Source organism: Pocillopora verrucosa, chromosome 8 (assembly GCF_036669915.1).
Source record: "Pocillopora verrucosa isolate sample1 chromosome 8, ASM3666991v2, whole genome shotgun sequence".
In the NCBI taxonomy this organism is placed as follows: Eukaryota; Metazoa; Cnidaria; class Anthozoa; order Scleractinia; family Pocilloporidae; genus Pocillopora; species Pocillopora verrucosa.
The window spans coordinates 23,372,160-23,389,860 of record NC_089319.1 but is presented as its reverse complement, the minus strand read 5'-3'; the positions used below and the strand labels follow the sequence as shown (position 1 = coordinate 23,389,860).

The window sequence follows — 17,701 nt, the reverse complement described above, 5'->3', positions numbered from 1 at the left end:
CAAAATAAAATTAAGCTAATATCTCGTATCTAATCACTGGTAAGTCAAAGGTGTAACTGCCCCATTGCCCATGCATTAAAAACTTAATATCATTTGTTTCTCTCAGACAACGACTTGCAAAAGCTTTATAGAGGAAGTTTACAGACATTTAAAAGGTTTACACGACCAAAGTATGGAACTTTTCTTAGAAATCTAACTTTAGATTTTAATCGGCCGTTCAAAGTATTACATTGCTCTTTTAGCCTACAAGCAACGTTATTATTTCCTTCTCTCATAAGGCAGTGTGTCAAATCAAGATGTACATGTGCTTGTTTTTTGCTACCTTTCACTTAAAAACTGATAGTGGTGTCTTCAAAGGGACCACATCCTGTTGACCTATGTGAAACGAAAACTTCTCTGCGGTCACTTTGTTCTGTCCCCGCGTAGTGTGTGTTAAGAAGGTTTGGCTGTATGGCAATATATGATAAAGGCTCAGAATTTTGACATGAACTTGAAAAAAAAAACTTAAATAAATGAACCAAGTGCTCCTTCGTTATATCTACCCAGGAAGGAATCGTTTGGGTCCTGTTTTCCCAGGGCGGTGGTCGGACCCGCGTCAAATAGCCTGCAGAGGAAACTTGGAGAAACACTAGCAGACTGAAGTCCATCTTGATAAAGTAAAATCCTGGAGGGGTAAAAATTTCTGAGGGGCTATCACAGCTATTTGCTCGAAGAAGTTAACGAAATGCTTTTCCAAAAATAACATTCCTCAAGATGTGACAAACTAAACTTCTTTGGTAAGATTACATCACATATTTAAAATATTCACTTTAAAAAAAAATTCTGCAAGGGACTGGGACTAGTATGGCAAAGAGTGCGGATGACAAATATTCACGTACATCGCTCGTGTTGGTAGACATCCGGTGAGATATCTCCGTCTTAGGATCAATAACAACGGGAATATATCCTTCTCTTTCTCAGTAAGAAGTGTACTTTACATGAATCAATATGGATCCAGGGAAGAAGAAGAAAAGAAGAGCGGTTTCTGATCTCATGGAGTAAGTTAACGGTTGAAATATGTGCAGCTTTGTCATCTTTGAACTCGATATGGATTGAGTGTTACCTAGTAAACAGGCCAGATGTATTTCTTAGTTTAATTTTATTGCAAAAATTATGCGGTTGTTGTCTCTGAGAACCAATTTTTTATTAGCTTTATATTGTGCTGTCTGAACGGCGCGAAAATTCTCACATTAAATTTGATTAAGCTAAAATGCAAAGGTGAATTTAATACGTGGGTTTATGGTTTGATTTTTGAGGCCAACTTATTTTGCAAGACCTAGCCTAATAATCCCAGTCGTTATCGTTATGTGGTTTGTTCGTTTTGTTGTGCGGATGTACAGATGAATGTAAAAATATTCTTGCATCTTGTCGCCTTAAACAGTTCATTCGGTTGCTAATGAATTAGTGAAACCGGTGCAGATCGATTGATGTATGCTATTTATGTATGTGCCAAACGGTATTGAAGATGGCAGTTACCTTTTGCTAGTTGACCAGGGATTATTAATAACTCCTGATTGCCTTAAGCTAAGCTTCACATAATGCTCTAGTCTCCGAATGTTGAAAACTTGAAAGATGGAACTAATCACACCAGGTATTCTAACTAAAAGAAAATACCCAGAGACCCATGAAAATCAAACTGAAAATAGGCACTCTGCTGGAAGAAAAAAAATTCAAAAGACCAATGACAACGCAAAATCAATAAACTCCTCATTTATTTAAGCATTTAACTGAAAATTCCTCTGCATTTAAAGAGGAAAGTCAATGATTGACTGTTTGTGAGATTTGTTTTTGTTTGTAATTTGTGTTCTAGAGTGTCGTCATTGATAGAATTTCACATGATTGCACATAGTTGAATTAATGTGAAGGTGTATAAAAATACGACTGGATATACAAGCATTTGAACTACAACTGTTTTAGATATCCCATTATTTGCACCTAAAGTTTGTCAAAAAGGCAATCTAAACAGGAAAAAGAAAATCACACATAATTTCAAGTTGTTAGGTGTAACTGAGAGTATCAGAAACTGTTAAAATGTATGTATCTTAAATATTACATTATGTTACTCAATAATTTATTCTGAGGCATGAACATCTCCCAGAAGCATTTTGTCAGCCATGTCAATTTGTTGTAACCACTTCATGTTCTTGGAGTAGAATGTAGCTTAAAAGAGGGGTTAAATGGTAGCAAATGATGAAAGTAATCCAGATTGCCATGCAGCTTTCATATTTATTTTGAACACTTTTTACACTGAAGACTTCCTTTCCTAACCTGAGTTTGTCTCATCATTGCAGTGATGAAAGTGATGCAGAAACAATTGATGGAGATGGAAGGTATCCATGTAGTTCATAAAAGTAATTTTATCACATGACCCATTTGTTCCTGCTCACACAATCCTAGAGGAAACCATAATTCCTTTAAATTGTAATGATATTTGCTTTGATAACAAGAAGTCAATTGTTTGTGTGTAGGGATGGTGACGATCAGAGGAAAGGATGGCCAAAGACAAACACAAAGTAAGTTGTGATTGAATTTTCTTAGAATTATTCACCAAATGTTTCATCTTTTGGAAATAAATGCTTCGTCGATTTTTGCCACTGGGGTTTGGAATCATTCAATGTTTCCTTTCCTGATAAGTCATTAGAAAGGCCTTATGTTCTTAATTTATTGAATGAAACCTACCACCTTTATAGTGTCTCGCAGACTGTTTGATCAAGTAACTGTCTTCTTTGATATACAAACAGGCCAAATCACAGTGAGATAGAGAAAAGGCGGAGAGATAAGATGAACACATACATAAATGAATTGTCAACAATGATCCCTATGTGTAATGCCATGTCACGCAAGCTGGATAAACTGACAGTGTTGAGAATGGCTGTGCAGCATATGAAGACCTTGAAAGGTGATGATAACTTTATGTGTTGCTCCATTCATGAAATGATTTCCACATGCACCATGTTTCTCCTTTGCATCTGTGAAAAACTTGTTTAATTCCAATAGAGTTAGAGGTACTCTTAAACAAAAACGTATTTTGTAGGGCTTTATCTTTAGATTCAGTTATTAGGAACTGTGATTATGATTTTAATCCCACCACAAGTCTAGGTGCCACTTAGAATGACATCTGTTTATAATTAAATTGTTCCAAATTAAGAAGACGAAAGGGAGGGGGGGAGATTTGTTTGTGGCAATCAGCAATCAGGCAAGGCCAAGGAAAAGGCAAAGGCAAAGGCAAAGGCAAAGGCAAAAGTGGAGTTCATTAAGTGTAACATTCACAAGGAACCAAAGAGCAACCAGCAACACATGTCGACTTTGTGGCAGTTCAGACACCTACCAGTATTTGAATCACCAAGTTAACCATGATGAATACAATATCGTTATGTTGTGTTGGAAATTTTACATTTCAGGAGCACTTGACCCCTTCACAGAAACAAACTACAAACCAGCTTTCTTGTCTGATGAAGATTTAAAGAACCTTATTCTTGAAGCTGCCGATGGATTCCTTTTTGTTGTGGGATGTGACAGGGGATGTCTTCTTTATGCATCAGATTCCATTCAGAACTATCTCAATCAGGCTCCTGTAAGTTCATTCCAAGTAAAAGTGAACGTAACCAAATCTCATAACCTTCTCAAGAGTTCCACTATTAGCAAGAACCAAGATGGAATTTTAATTGCAAGGGACTCAATTTTTCCCTCTTCTTGAGAAAGAATGAATGAAACCTAAGTTGAATGGAAGAAAAGTATTTTAGCTGCCATACTTTCTGAAGCCCTACTCAAAATTACCTTTTTTCAAGTAAACATAATGTAAGGTTAGAAAAAGAATTTGGTTATCCATACAACCAATAGAGGAGGGGCAATTGTAAAGTTAAAATTATTGTAGCTGTTTGGTTTTTTTTTCTCCCTGAACAGTCTGATCTGGTAGGACATAGTTTCCTTGATCTTGTGCACCAAAAGGATGTCAACAAAGTCAAAGAACAACTGTCGTCCTCAGACACAACGCCTCGTGAAAGACTGATTGATGCAAAAACTGGTCTTCCACTTAAAACAGAAAATCAACCCACTCCAACACGACTGTGTTCTGGTGCTAGGAGATCATTCTTTTGCCGTATGAAATGTGGATCCAAAGGGAAAAAGGGAAAAGACAGTTTGGAACCTGAACCATGTCTGATGAAACGTAAAAGCAAAAGCAAGCAGGCAGCACAACCTGACAAAAAGCCATATGTCGTAGGTGGGTGTGACACATATGAATTGTATGTAGTGGCTATGTGTAGCTAAGAGCCCACTTCTTAACACAGTTAAACTATATGGTACAATGGCTTTATTGACTGAGTAGGAGTGCTGTACAGGAAAATATTTTACTTGATACACTTGGTCTGTAAGGCATGACTGGCCTAACCTAACTCAGTCAATACACGTTTTATTGTATGATGCTACTTAGTTCTCTTTCTTCCTTTGTCTATTAACTAACAAATGAAATGCTGAAATTTCTTACTAATTATTCCAACCCTTACTTTGTTTTTGTGAATTAGTTCATTGTACAGGATACCTTAAATCATGGCCGCCTTCTGGAGCTTCACTTGATGAGGACGATGAAGACAATGAATCTAGAAATCTCAGTTGTCTTGTAGCAGTGGGAAGACTGGAAACAATTTATGATGAAGCAACAGATTTCTCACAACCAGGAATTGCCAAAAAATTCATCTCACGTCACAGTATAGATGGAAAATTTATCTTTGTTGATCAGAGGTGAGTTGGAAACATCTAGCCTCCTCTCCCTTCTCCTTGACTGGGAAATTATTCCTATACATATGTGGTATACTGGTGGAATTTCTTTGTAGTAGACTGATGTGGAATGTAAAGGTACAATTAAAGTAAAGATGTTCTGTCAATTTTGACTCTGATTTGATTTCGGGGACAAATCTGTTAGTGTATTGAGCATCAGAAGACAAGAGCAGGTTAATTATGCTTGCTTATTTGGGAAGATTTTCAATTTATGTATACTAGCTCCTTTTACAAAGGATTTTAGTGAAAGAACATTGACACTAGTTTTGTGGTGACTAAGAAGTAAGTGCTGCGGACTTTGAACCTTGGGGTCAAAGTGTTGTATTCTTGGCCAAGACACTACTTTTACAGTGCTTCTTTCTACTCAAGAGGTTTAAATAGGTGTAAGGAAAAGCTAATAAAATGCAGAGGGAAATACTGTACTGGACCAACTTTTTGTCTAAGGGGGCACAGCAGTACTCCACATTGCTTCACTTCATGCCACTGAATACTGGGATAATTTCTGTCATGATGACTTTATTGGCCCTAAAGGTGACTGAACCTTTTGCCTTTTGCAGAACTACCGCCATAACTGGCTATCTACCTCAGGAGCTCATAGGAAGTTCTGGTTATGAATATTTTCATCAAGAAGACCTTAATTCAATAGCAATTTCCCATCGTCGGGCTCTTCAGGGGGAGATTGTGTCAACTGATGTTTACAGGTTTCGATGCAAGGCAGGTCACTATCTTCCATTACGAACTTGTTCGAATGTATTCCGAAATCCCTGGTCAAAGGAACTGGAGTTTCTAGTTTGCGTCAACACCGTGGTCACGTGAGTATAGCATACTAGATCTTTTTTTTCTCTATTGTTGAGGGTGTTTTAAGATAGTATGCAGCGTTACTTTTCACGTGCTCATTTTCCCTGAGAATTTGACTCTTAGTGGGGAAAAAAAAGGTTTTTCACGAACGAAGAAGGGGTATTTTATTTTCAATTGTGTCTCGCGCCTCGGGATCTTTTATTTGAAAGTATCACAAGCCTAGATGCTGAATGAATTTGCAACAACCCAGGGGCAGAATCAGCGAGAGTTCCGGAGATAACTGATTCTGAAAAAAATAACTTTGTGCGGGCTTCGACTTCATTTTCCGCCATCATAAAACTGTTCTGAAGGATAGGAGAGGCCTCTCAAGCAAATCATGATATTGTTGGTTGTCATAATGACCAGTGTTTTGTCTTAAGGGGTTTGGAGTCAATGTCATTGCCCCTGGCAGCTCCTCCGTCTGATGTGTCCTGCACCAGTTTGCAGCTTGCAAGTAGTGTAGGATCTGGGTCTTCTGCTCAAACTGACAGTATGGCTGGAAAGACGAGTGTACAGCAAGTGTTAGAAGTATTGAAGAAACGTGGGCAGCAGTTAGATGCAGGTTAGCTCTTGTCAAGATTACGATTGTGTATCACTTAGTTTTTTTTTTTTGAGCATTCAGTAAGTTTGAAAATGCTCTCAATTTGTATTTGATCCTCTGGAAAATCTCTCAGCAATCTATGTTCAGTATCTTTGAAGTCGACCAATGGGGACTTGGTCAAGTTGATCAAGTCGAGGCCCAGCGGTGAATTCAAGGAGGAAAATATTTTTGTTAAAAAAAAACCAACCAAACAAAAAAAAAACAGGAACTCATCATTCTTCTTTCCTCGTTTTGAGTTGCATCATTTATCAAATGTAGTTTCTTCATTAGGTTCTACGAATATTATTTTACTTTTGCAGTGGGGTTTCTTGAAAATGTCAGTTCAAAAGGAAGAGATTTCTCTTTTCCTCTGCTGAGTGTAGTTAGTGTAGTTATGTCTCAAAACTTCACTCTCCGCCTGCAGTCATGACCTATTTGTCGTTTGCAAGTCTTCTTTTTGCAATCCTGAAATAAGTTCTGTAAGTCGTTGACTACAATACGCTCAGACCAGCTCGTACCATCCCTCGAACTATTACCGCCCTGTGTTGTTTCAGATTATTTGTTTTGAGTTATCATGGCATAGATATGGAAACCTTCCTACAAGGCTAGATAAATTAGTCAGCATATGAAGCGCGTTGGACCAAATTTGGGCGGTGGAATTTACACTAAATAGTCAGAATTTCTACCTTTATTGTAATCAGAAGTTTTTAATGAATTTAAAACGTTTTCTCCTGTTGAAAGTAATCAGTTTTCGTTAAGTTTGTCTTCCAAGCTATGAGGAAGCAAATTAAACGTTAATTCCTCCATTTTAGGGTCCATGTCAGCTGGCAAGAAGAGTCATGAACTTGACGTTGCTATGGCTAATGTGGGAAATGCAGGTGCGAGTCGTATTGGGGCCATTGTGGCCGAACAGGTTCAAAACCAGGAAACACAAGACAGGTGGGTACTGTCCTTTTCATAAAAAGAACTTGTTTTTGAAGGACTACCCCGCCCCTCTAGTGACAGTAAGATTTTGAAACCATCTCTATTTTTTTGATAATACAAGCAAACGAAACAGTGTGGCAGCATCGAACCATCAAACAATTATTCTAATGAAAGTTTGCTTGCATTAAGCTGAAGTTTCGAAAAGGGAGATTTCTCTGCCCGTACATTAAAGTTGTCTTCAATAAGGAGCCAGTAATATTGAGGAGTCAGGAGTGTTTGTCGTAAAAGAGCTATGCACTCTTGACGAGCGCCTAATTTAACAACAGGCCCTTTCCCTCTGAACTCTCAAACTCCCGAGATCTGAATGGTACTTCTCTCTTTCAGCTGCTATTCATTTCCTCGTCAGTAATTTAAAAAATGAATTGGAAAAGAGGTGACTCGCCTTTTACTTTCTATTATCTCAGGGAATTCCAGTTCGGACTAGGTCTTAATCGACTGAATGAGGGTCTTCCATCTAATACGGGTGGTGTGAGTACGATAAACATTGACGACATTTCACCGAACGCACCAAATGCCCCAAGAGTTCCGTCTACCGATAGAACGGGCTCGCATGCGGTAGGAGCTGGTTTGGATAATCAGCGGCAGTTGTCACAGGCACACTTGTTGGAACAGTTGATTGGAATGCAGAATGCAATTGAGTCAATGGAAGCTCCCATGGAACAAAGCGAAGAAACTATGTCAGTTTTCATGAACATGCTTGAGGCAGACGCCGGCCTTGGAGGAGAATTCGAGAATTTATCGTAGAGCAGATAAACAGCAAAACCTGCTTTGCTGGTTTGCTAGTTTCCTGGTAGAGTTAAATTGAAAAAAAAAAGTTTAAAAAGATACAGATCATACTTACAGAATCTTAAGAAATAAACTCTCCTTGGACGTAAATATTCACGGATCTTGTGAATATATTTTGAGTAGCTTGCCACGCGGGTGTCCAATACGAAGGGGGAACATGATCGCAATCGTTTGACGATCCACCATGTTTTGTTCCGGGTTAGAGTAAAGTCTTTCCCTAAAATACGCCCGAAATGCAGGCCTTAGTTTGTGTAAATTTCTTTAAAGGTAAGGTCATTTTTTCGTTTTTTAAGTTTTGTTTCACCCGGAAACATCAGAAAGGGGAAGTAATAACATCCAAAAACGGTTTTCCTTGTTAGTAATTTGTAGCTTTGGCCGAGGGTCCTTGAATAACTTTGGTAACAAGCGTTATCTAGAATGTAACTTAAAATTGAACACTCAGTTAAGTTTGGTCTCCAACAAAGTACAGTTTTTACGACGGACATATCTGGTTATTGAAAGAAACGTCAGGAAATAGGTTGTGTTGGGTAGGTTATTGCGACCATTAACTGACAAAAATTGCTGTAAATAGCTTTGGGGTTTTGGGGAAATATACAAAATGTGTTTGACCAGTCAGAGAGCGCCTGTAATCCTATTGAGTCATAATGAAATGACTAGCATAATTAAGACTACGTGTGCAAATTAGGCTGAATAAGTGGGACTGAGGCCTGAGTTTAAGATGTCAAAAATCGCCGTCAACCGAAGGCTCGATTGCATATGCGTGAGTGCGATTTTTGCGCATGTGCTATTCAAGACCTAAGTGAATTAACTATGGAAGAACCAGAAAACAAGTGTTTGTTAACGGTTAAGTGCGGTTAACGGAATAGAGAAACAAAAAGCGCGCAATCCTACCAATTATGCCTCGTTGTCATGCACAGTGCAACCAGGGTATCTACCCTTGCTGACGCTGCCAAGTACGAATGAAGACTCGAGTGTAATTGGAAACAAGGACCTTCTCGCGTGGAAACAGGACGGGCAATAATTTAGTATGTTGGATCTTTACTCGTACAAGCAATCAGGTTTATACCGCATGTTTAAAAATTTTATGGTAAGTTATACATGGTTACACATGTATCCGAAGTTCTAATCGTGAGTAGGTCAAGAACATTTTGTAATAAGGGTTTCGAGATTATCGATTCGTTCCTTTTGTCCATTGTTCTGCGAGAAATCGACTCCAATGCGCAATGACAAGTTATCGATGCGCTTATACAACTGCGAGAATATTCTCCTTTGTAGTAAGATTAAAAAAATTACGAAAATATGCAAGCACCACTCAATTGTGACCAAAGAAACGTGGAGGGAAAGGGGAGGTAATGGACTGTGTTAAAATAGTGTTGCATTCCCCCAGTGGAGGAGGGTGTTGTTCTTTTTAATCCAAAGCAATGAAGGAGAAGGAAATGACTATCAAGCTAAGCACAATATAGTACAATCAAATGAACGACAATAATACAACCAATACTTTAGAGTTAAAGTTCGGTGGGAGAGGGAAGGAGTGGGCTTAGGAAGAACTTAAACATTTCAGTCTGAGAAAGAACGTAATAGGGCAGTGAAAGCAGTAAGCTTTATTTCTTTGAGTGCATTTTGAATTTGGAATTAAGGTGATCCTACATGATACTTTTCATATTCAGCAGCATCACAGACATGTTTAAACATTTTGAGTAGTATCATTACTTTCCTCTGTGTAATCATTTTTTCATCTTCAAAAATTTGGAAAAAAACAGTTTTTCATGCAAAAGTGAGTATTAACATGTGTAGCTTTTAGGACTGTGGATTATGTGGCAACTCTGACCAACCGTCTCCATAACTGGCCATTGGGTATGCTGGCTCGCCATGTTTGGGAATATCAAGACCTAGGACAAACAAAAAATTTTAAGTTTTGGTTTATTGAATGTTGTAAAAAAAAAAAACATAGATATGATCTGTACCACCGTAGCTGATCTCAAATCATCAGGTAGAAAGATAACCAACAATTCTATATTACTGAAGTACCTGTAGCTATAATCTGTCATGAAAACAAGCTTAGGTTTGATTAAATGTATTCAGTTCTTCCTTAAAAGTCCACAAATAGCATAACAGACACACATTTCAACCAGGGTCTCATGGAAAGGAAAAACATTCTAAATGAGTATATAAAAATTGATATAAATTAGCAGATGATGATGAGTCAACTTGGGCATTATTATCATCATATCACCCAGGAGATGTACCAGGGGTATTACCTTTATCTGTCAGACCTTTAAATATGGCATAAATGTTATCAGCATATCACCCCAGTAGATGTAACAGGTGTATTACCTGTATCTCTCAGACCATTAAAAACCATATTAATGTTATTGACTTACATTAACAGGTATATAACCTATGTCTGTCAGACCTTAGAAATGCAAAGCCACTAATGAATTTAAAAGTTGCCAACTTGTATGGTAACCAAGAGGTGCATGAGGTCTCTACACCTGGAAAGTGTCTGCATGTAGGAAAATATAAATTTTACGCATGAAACTCCATGGAATAATTGATGTATTGATGTATCTGGTCCAGACTGTTACCTTTCTGCTCGATTTCTGCACTGACACGAAGCTGCTTTGAGATGCGCAACATGAAAAACATGGGGACACTCAATGCTGCAGACCAGGCCATGATGGCAAGCACTCCCAGCAGGTTCCATCCAAACAAACAGAATGAATGCTCGCTTCCAACATAGAATATTCCAGATTCTGTGTTGAAGATGGGAACAGACAGCACACCCCAGAAACCACCACCAAAGTGAACTGTACATAATAGTCAAACAATGTTACTGGTGAACAGTTCAGTTGCTTTCCAAGAGTAATCTGGCATTGCATTGATTTTGTATGTGATTGATCCACAATACTTGCAACAAACCTTCAGCCCAATAAAACCAATGCCCTTTTGATCCCTTTCCTTATGCTGGCCCTTGCATCAGACCATTTACACGTTTTACTTAAAGTTTCCTTGATATGGTTTTATTGGTCCAAAAGAGCATAGATTTGGTTTTACAGCAATCAATTGAAAAGCATGGTGTGTAGATTAGGGAGTGCCAAACAATGCTTTTCACAATAAGTTGGCTGGAAAATGGAACATGAGTTGATAAGGTGGATCAGTATTTGAGCAACTCACCTGCCACAGCATCCAGTGGATCATCAATCTTTAAACGAATCAGAAGAGTGCTCCATCCAACGTAGGCCATTCCAGCAATGATGCCAATGAAAAAAGCAGCATAAGGATGGACGGCATTGCAACCTGCACACAAGGCCACCTAAGAAACAAATGCAAAGGTTATCATTTGTAATGGAATTGATAAGGTTAAAACATCTGATCAGTACAGTAAGCCAGCCAAAATGGGCATGATCCACCCATTTATAAGAGCACAGTCCCTTCCAATAAATCAGGCAGATATTGATTGCTATTTTTTTTCTTTCTAGAAACTCATTGTATGTACTGCCCTTCAGGTGTACTTGTTTTGTGATCTGAAACACAATGCAACTCCTTTTAGACTTAAAAAGAAGCTGATGGAACAACAGATGGCATTTCACATGAATTACAGCCAACAACTAGCTCACAAACTGATGAAAAACCCTCTCTACTCAAATTGGTAGAAAGAGCACTGGTTTGAATTCCATATTTTTAACCATCTTTATTGCTCAAAAAATAATGAATAGGCGCTTGAAGTTGCAGAGAATTATTTTATTTCATAGCAATTTCAAACTGAAAGTATAAAGGAATGTAATGGTAATTAAAATCAATCTCTCTTTGGGGCTTCATGTGGAAGGTGCTCTTAATATTCAAAGCCTACACATATTTATAATCTAACTAATGTGTTGCACCATTCCAGTAAGTCCGCCGTTAATGGTGAAAAGTAAGCTCCAGTACTTTGCTGCATAGCCCAGACGTTTGATGATCATGGCAGTTAGGGCACCTGCAGCTCCTAAATGAGAAAAGAGAACCACATTAGATTCTTTTGGCAAAGAGGATGAAAACAGAAATAAAATTAAGCTCCTGGGTAAAGAGTTATTATGTTTCACCTTCAAGAACTGTGTTGACAAGTGAACTGAAAATGGAGAGAAAATAAGGCTCATAGTTAAATAGTTACTGTCTCACCTCCAAGGATTGTGTTGACAACGGACAGTGCTACAGCATCTGCATCACCTGCACTAGCAATGGCTGCCTGTGAGCCACCATTGAATGCCAGGAAGCCAAAAAACAGGATGAATCCTCCAAGAGCTGCTTGCTAGAATAAAAAAAATGCAAAAGCATGGTTAAGATTTTAAGAGTCCTGTACAGTAACTGGACCAGTCTTTAAATGCAAAATCCACCCTTGAAAATGACAAGCTTAAGAAGTCTTTCACTCACTGGTACAGTATGGCCTGGAAGTAGAACAGGGACACCATTCACAAATCTTCCTATTCTTGGTCCAACAGCAGTTGCTCCAACTAGGGCAACAGTACCACCAAGAACATGAACAACCCCACTGCCAGCAAAATCCTTGATTTAGAAAAGAATAGCACAGTAGTGGACTGGTATGTACAGATATATGTGCAAAAGATCAGGTTTCAGTGACCTTTAATGACAGCCATTATTAGTGTCTAAGTGACTGTTAAATTGTCTTACTACTTCCATGTCTTCTCTTACCTGGAATGTAACAGACAAGGTTACATTGTCTTTAGTGTAATCCACACCCTTGTACAGCCAACCATTTCCATCCCAAGCCCAGTGAGTGACTACTGGGTATACAAAGCCTAAGGAAGAATGATGAATATAACAACAGCTTGCCACCATAAGGTTGAAAACTAGAGATGCAAGTGCCACCTATCAGAAATAAGGAGTAGGGCCTGGAACTTACCAGTGAGAAACACAGAGTACAACAGGTAAGCCTTAAACTCTGTCCTCTCTGCCATGGCACCACTGACAATTGTTGCTGCCGTGGCAGCAAAAACAAAATGGAAAAACCAGTGAGAGTATTTGTCAGCTGGTAAATCTGCCAGTGCAAAAAACTTGTGTCCAATGAAGCCATTGCTTTCTGCTCCAAATGCAAATGCATACCCAAACATCCAATAGGCCACTGCACCAATAACTGTATGACATAAAACAAGACACATCATTTACTCAGGGAATTGCCATGTGTAGAGGTTTACTTGGCTATTGAAAATCTAACCTAAAGATGGCTGTACAGTATAAAAGTTAACTTCTTGGATGAAAATAAAAGAACAAACAAATCATGAAAGTCAAATTTTGATCTGATTGAGGAACTGATGCATAAGAGAGATGCCATCTTTCTTTTTTGAACTTTTGTACCTCTTTGGATACTGGTAAATGACTTATTTCTATCATCACTACTTACAAACATCCAAGAAATTCTTGATCAGAATGTTTGTTGTGTTCTTTGATCTTACTGAGCCAGCTTCAAGAAAAGCAAATCCTGTTTGCATAACTGAAAAAAAAAAAGATCAGCCATCAACTACCAACCACTGAATGGGTAAGATGTCATATATCTCTTGTCCTCAGTTGTTTTTCTCTGTCATTTATCAATCTGATTATAGGGTCACTTTAAAATGCGACTAGGCATATGTAATGCAGGGGATCTATTTAAGGGAACTGCACCTGGACACCATTTGTCCATCCTGGAAACATTTGCTTACATTTTTGGTCCATTTGGATTATCTGACAGTTCTTACATTTCCATCCTGGAAAGGTTTGCCTACATTTTTCAAGTTTGTCACTTTTGCAATCTGTGAGAACTTTCTCCAATACAATGTCAACCAGTTAAGTGACAAGAATAGAGAAAATTGTCAATTTGGAGATAATTAGTTGATCCTATACTAAATTCTCTGAAATACGACATTAGAATTGCATGGTTAACAGTGAGGAGAATTACAAAATTTGATCTGGGAGTTAAAGGATTAATTATTTTTTCCCCTAATCTCAATTTTCTTTGTTCAAGTTCAATGTATTCATTATAGTGTCAGGTTTCATCTGTATACTGTTAATATAATGATCCCAGAGGCAGAGTGGGTGCCTAAGTCAGCAAACCATTTTTTCTCTCTTATTTAACCAAAGAAAACAGTTTTAACTCTTCCTAAAAAATATATTCTTTTATGTAAAACAATCACTTCATGCATGGATATCTCAAACTTTAAAGAAAAGAGATGGAAAACTATACTCACAAAAAATGAGGCAGCCTGTGATGATCAGAAAGAAGTGGTCAAGGTTGTCTTGCAAAATCTGTAGGTCTGACATTGTTGTCATTTTGACTTCCGTTTCTCCTGACGGAAGTAATTTTAACTGATATAATAGTGTTTTGTTTATTTTTTTTTTTAACAAAATTTATATCGCAGTAGATTCATCTTGCATCCTTTGGTGTATTATAGGCATCAAGTATGGGATCCCTATTTAACCCTTTAACTCCCAGATCAAATTTGTAATTCTCCTTACTGTCAACCATACAATTCTTATAATGTTAGTTCAGAGAATTTAGTATTGGATCGAATAATTATCCCCAAATTGATATTTTTCCATATTCTTGTTACTTATGTGGTTGATATTGTATTGATATTGTAAGGAGAAATTCTGTCCTGGTCATTCATGGGAGTTAAAGGGTTAAGACCTCCCAAATCTCCTGAAAAATAGTGGGTTAAATGGGGAAAAGTGGGAAGTGTTGAAAGTGTAAACATAAAACAAAAGAAAAATTATTTGTCCTTAAATTGAGCATAAATGTTGAGGGACCTACAAACTGCAAGGCAGCCATGTTAATCACAAGGCAGTGCCAAAATGAAAAAAAAAATTTTAGCTTTGAAATAGCATTAATACCAATGTTCTAAATGTTTGTTCTGAAAAGAGATGGTCAATAGAGAGGAATTTATTAAAGATTTCTTGTATTTCTGACTTATTCATTCAAAAATGCTAGGTTTAATGATGGATGTCAAGTAAAATAAAGTGTTTGATTAAATGTTCAAATTGCTGGTAATGAAATTGATTTTCTTGTGTGTTCATCTCCTTTTGTCAGAGTTGCTCAGTGTTGAGAAGTTAGTATCCATTCTGTTTAGCTATTGATCCCATTTTTTGCTGTGTCTGAGATAAGTTACTGGATGGGACAGAATAATTTGGGGAAATATATAGATATATGTTATAAGGAAAGTTAGTCCTGAGGTAATTCTATGCATTCTGATTGGTTCTGACCTGGTCTTTACATGGAATGTACAGCAAATAGTCTATGCAAACTGTCAAACTGTGTGTTTTTCTTTTTAAGAAAGTCAGCAAACTCAAAATAATAAAGAATGATAAGCTGGATTGATTCAATAGACTTAAAATTGTGTTTGGTGGCTTGGAGAAGAGGACAGTAAATTTCAAGAAAAAGAGAGAACAGAAAACTTTGATTATTATCAGTGAAGTAGAGAGGAACATCAATGCTGAGGCACATGTGATAGAGAATCTACAGGGGTGAAGCCCAACTAAGCTAGGGTGTTTCTAACAGAGTAATTTAGTGTTATAAACTGAGCTGATAACGTAAATTGGCCACCGTAAAGTGTTTGAAAGCTAACGTGCGTTAGCCCTTCATCAGAGCGATTAGAGGAAACGTGGGTAGTATGTGGGTTTACATGCAGAAAATGGAGCTACGCTATAGGTGGGAATATGGTGATTAAAAAAACTAGATGAATGGAAAGCACTCGTTGATACCGTGGGGATTTAGAGTGCCGGGGTGTTTTTAGTCCGGTACCAGACCTTTGCCCGCCACCCTCGTGATGAGTCCGAAAGAAGGAGAAAAGCAATAGACATTTTTAATACTATTCAGAGAACTTGACTGTAAAGATTAAAGATGCTTAAAATAAATTCTTTAACGGAGAAGCGGTGACTGGTACCGGAATAAAGAAGATTTCCTCTGGCATAAAAATTGTTATTCGTACGAAACGTTAATAGAGTACAATTGCAAGAGAGCCAACTATTACTCTGGGAACAAGTTTTAAAATAAGTAAATAAAAACTATGCAAACTAAAATTTATAGTGATTAAAGAACTGAAAGATACTCACGTTTTGGGGAAACAGATTTTTGTGGTATCCTTTGTGTGAGCTTTCTTTGGAAAGAGCCTCGTTATGTGGTAGCCAAGGGAAAAAAAAGAACAATTTTTTTTTACTCCGGTGACGCCACGATTGCGTGATCTCGTTACGTAAGAGTTTCGGCCCGAAAAGAAGCATGGTCCCGTTGTAGATTTCTACTTTGTTGTCGTGATAATTCGATTTCTTGTTGGAGATGTCCATTTAACTCCCAAAGTGTAATGAGAGTAACCAAGGGTGTTTTGGGAGCGAATGATTGCGGGAAGGTTGGCATTGATATCCCGAAAAGAGCAATCATCGGATGAAATGGTAAGAACGATTTAGACGGTTTGTCGGTTCATTGGTAAATGATCGAATTTAACATTAATTTTTCTTTCTACTTTCGAAAAGTATATAGTTATTGTGTTGAGGAGTCTGCATTTATTTGTGATGTAAAAATCATTTATCGATGAGAGAATGGTAGGACGAATACATGAATTTTTCTTCCGAACGTGAAGATTATATCTTTGGCACAGATATACGAAAGATGCGTTGTTCATAACCAGTTAGGTACAAAAGTTTAATTGCTACAAGTGGAAAGTGTTATGCGGAAAGTTGAGTTAAGAAAGGATCGAAAACTGATTAAGATAGTTATCGCTGCGGAAAGGCTAACAAATTTACAAAATGGCTGGAAGCGTTAGAACTATATAGTACCTTTATTTGTTACAGTATAGGCATGTATTTACAACATGGAATTGTAATGAGGATGTACGTGGTGGGTGATGTACATCTTATATGAAAATGTTAATTGTAGGTAACTGTTTTTTTCGATAATGCTACGTCTTTCATGATTGTAAATTCAGAGTAAGATTTTATTAAAAAAAGTCATTAAATCTTTAATTCATACCAATGGCTTGAACGATTATTCTAAAAGATATGTTACTAAAATGATATACCAAGAACAATCAGCATTTGTTACATTAAAATGACTAGAATTTGAAAGATGGGTGCCATGATAGAACACCTTTATTTAGAGAATAAAATGAGAAAAAACAAAAACATTTTTTAAATATGAAATTGTCAACAATAAGTAAAAAATTTGCTTCAGATGGAACTCCATTACTGGTGTTAGGATTTTGAAAATTAACTATTTTTGTGGAGAATTTTACTAGTTAGGAGTAGTGTGTGGAGTTCCATTGAGTTTTAATAGATATTTGTAAATTTTTTACACGTTGTTTGGTGATTCTGTAAAATGTTGTGAACAATTTTGTTGGTCCATTTGTCTGTATTGTTTATGGTCTTGTAGTAGACGGTGGGTTTGTGATTTTTTGTCTCTTATTTTTTAGGTGTTGTTGGTGGGCAGAGTTTGTGAACCAGGGAAAAGGGTGAACAGTAATAAGTTTGTCAGGGTAGTCTAAGGCAGTTAGTTGTGGGGAAAACAGTTGGGGTATGAAGTTGTATTCTTCTAGAGTTACTCAGGATCTCTTTTCAGAAGTGGTCCCATTGCCTAGGTTTTTTTCTTTCCTGTAGGATTATCTTCCATAAGGTGCCACTAACATTAAACAGTGACTGCTGTGACTGGGGTTCCCTCCCTGTCTCTCATCAGCAGTTAATTAG

General features: G+C 37.4%; 2 protein-coding genes across 2 annotated transcripts; one reads left to right on the top strand and one right to left on the bottom strand.

Annotated features, from left to right (window-relative positions):
• The first annotated feature begins 863 nt into the window (after positions 1-863).
• On the top strand, positions 864-8,617 carry LOC131792467 (protein cycle). Its single transcript, XM_059109833.2, has 11 exons — positions 864-1,037; positions 2,331-2,369; positions 2,508-2,552; positions 2,781-2,938; positions 3,441-3,613; positions 3,943-4,261; positions 4,563-4,779; positions 5,373-5,627; positions 6,033-6,214; positions 7,045-7,171; positions 7,621-8,617. Exons 1-11 carry the CDS (start codon positions 988-990, stop codon positions 7,958-7,960), a joined length of 1,905 nt encoding a protein of 634 aa, XP_058965816.1. The 5' UTR covers positions 864-987; the 3' UTR covers positions 7,961-8,617.
• Positions 8,618-9,752: 1,135 nt separating this feature from the next.
• LOC131792468 (putative ammonium transporter 1) lies at positions 9,753-16,179 on the bottom strand. Its single transcript, XM_066170934.1, has 11 exons — positions 16,082-16,179; positions 14,221-14,319; positions 13,398-13,487; positions 12,900-13,130; positions 12,689-12,795; positions 12,410-12,541; positions 12,158-12,287; positions 11,884-11,984; positions 11,177-11,315; positions 10,588-10,809; positions 9,753-9,891 (listed from the first exon to the last, which is right to left on the bottom strand). Exons 2-11 carry the CDS (start codon positions 14,300-14,302, stop codon positions 9,800-9,802), a joined length of 1,326 nt encoding a protein of 441 aa, XP_066027031.1. The 5' UTR covers positions 14,303-14,319; positions 16,082-16,179; the 3' UTR covers positions 9,753-9,799.
• Between the last annotated feature and the right edge of the window lie 1,522 nt (positions 16,180-17,701).

Coding starts and splice junctions, on each gene's coding strand:
- LOC131792467 (XM_059109833.2), top strand. CDS start 988: ATGGATCCAGGGAAGAAGAAGAAAAGAAGAGCGGTTTCTGATCTCATG. Junction 2,370..2,507: donor ACAATTGATGGAGATGGAAG/GTATCCATGTAG, acceptor GTTTGTGTGTAG/GGATGGTGACGATCAGAGGA. Junction 3,614..3,942: donor ACTATCTCAATCAGGCTCCT/GTAAGTTCATTC, acceptor CTCCCTGAACAG/TCTGATCTGGTAGGACATAG.
- LOC131792468 (XM_066170934.1), bottom strand. CDS start 14,302: ATGACAACAATGTCAGACCTACAGATTTTGCAAGACAACCTTGACCAC. Junction 13,488..14,220: donor CACAGGCTGCCTCATTTTTT/GTGAGTATAGTT, acceptor TTTTTTTTTCAG/TTATGCAAACAGGATTTGCT. Junction 10,810..11,176: donor TCCACTGGATGCTGTGGCAG/GTGAGTTGCTCA, acceptor TATTATGTACAG/TTCACTTTGGTGGTGGTTTC.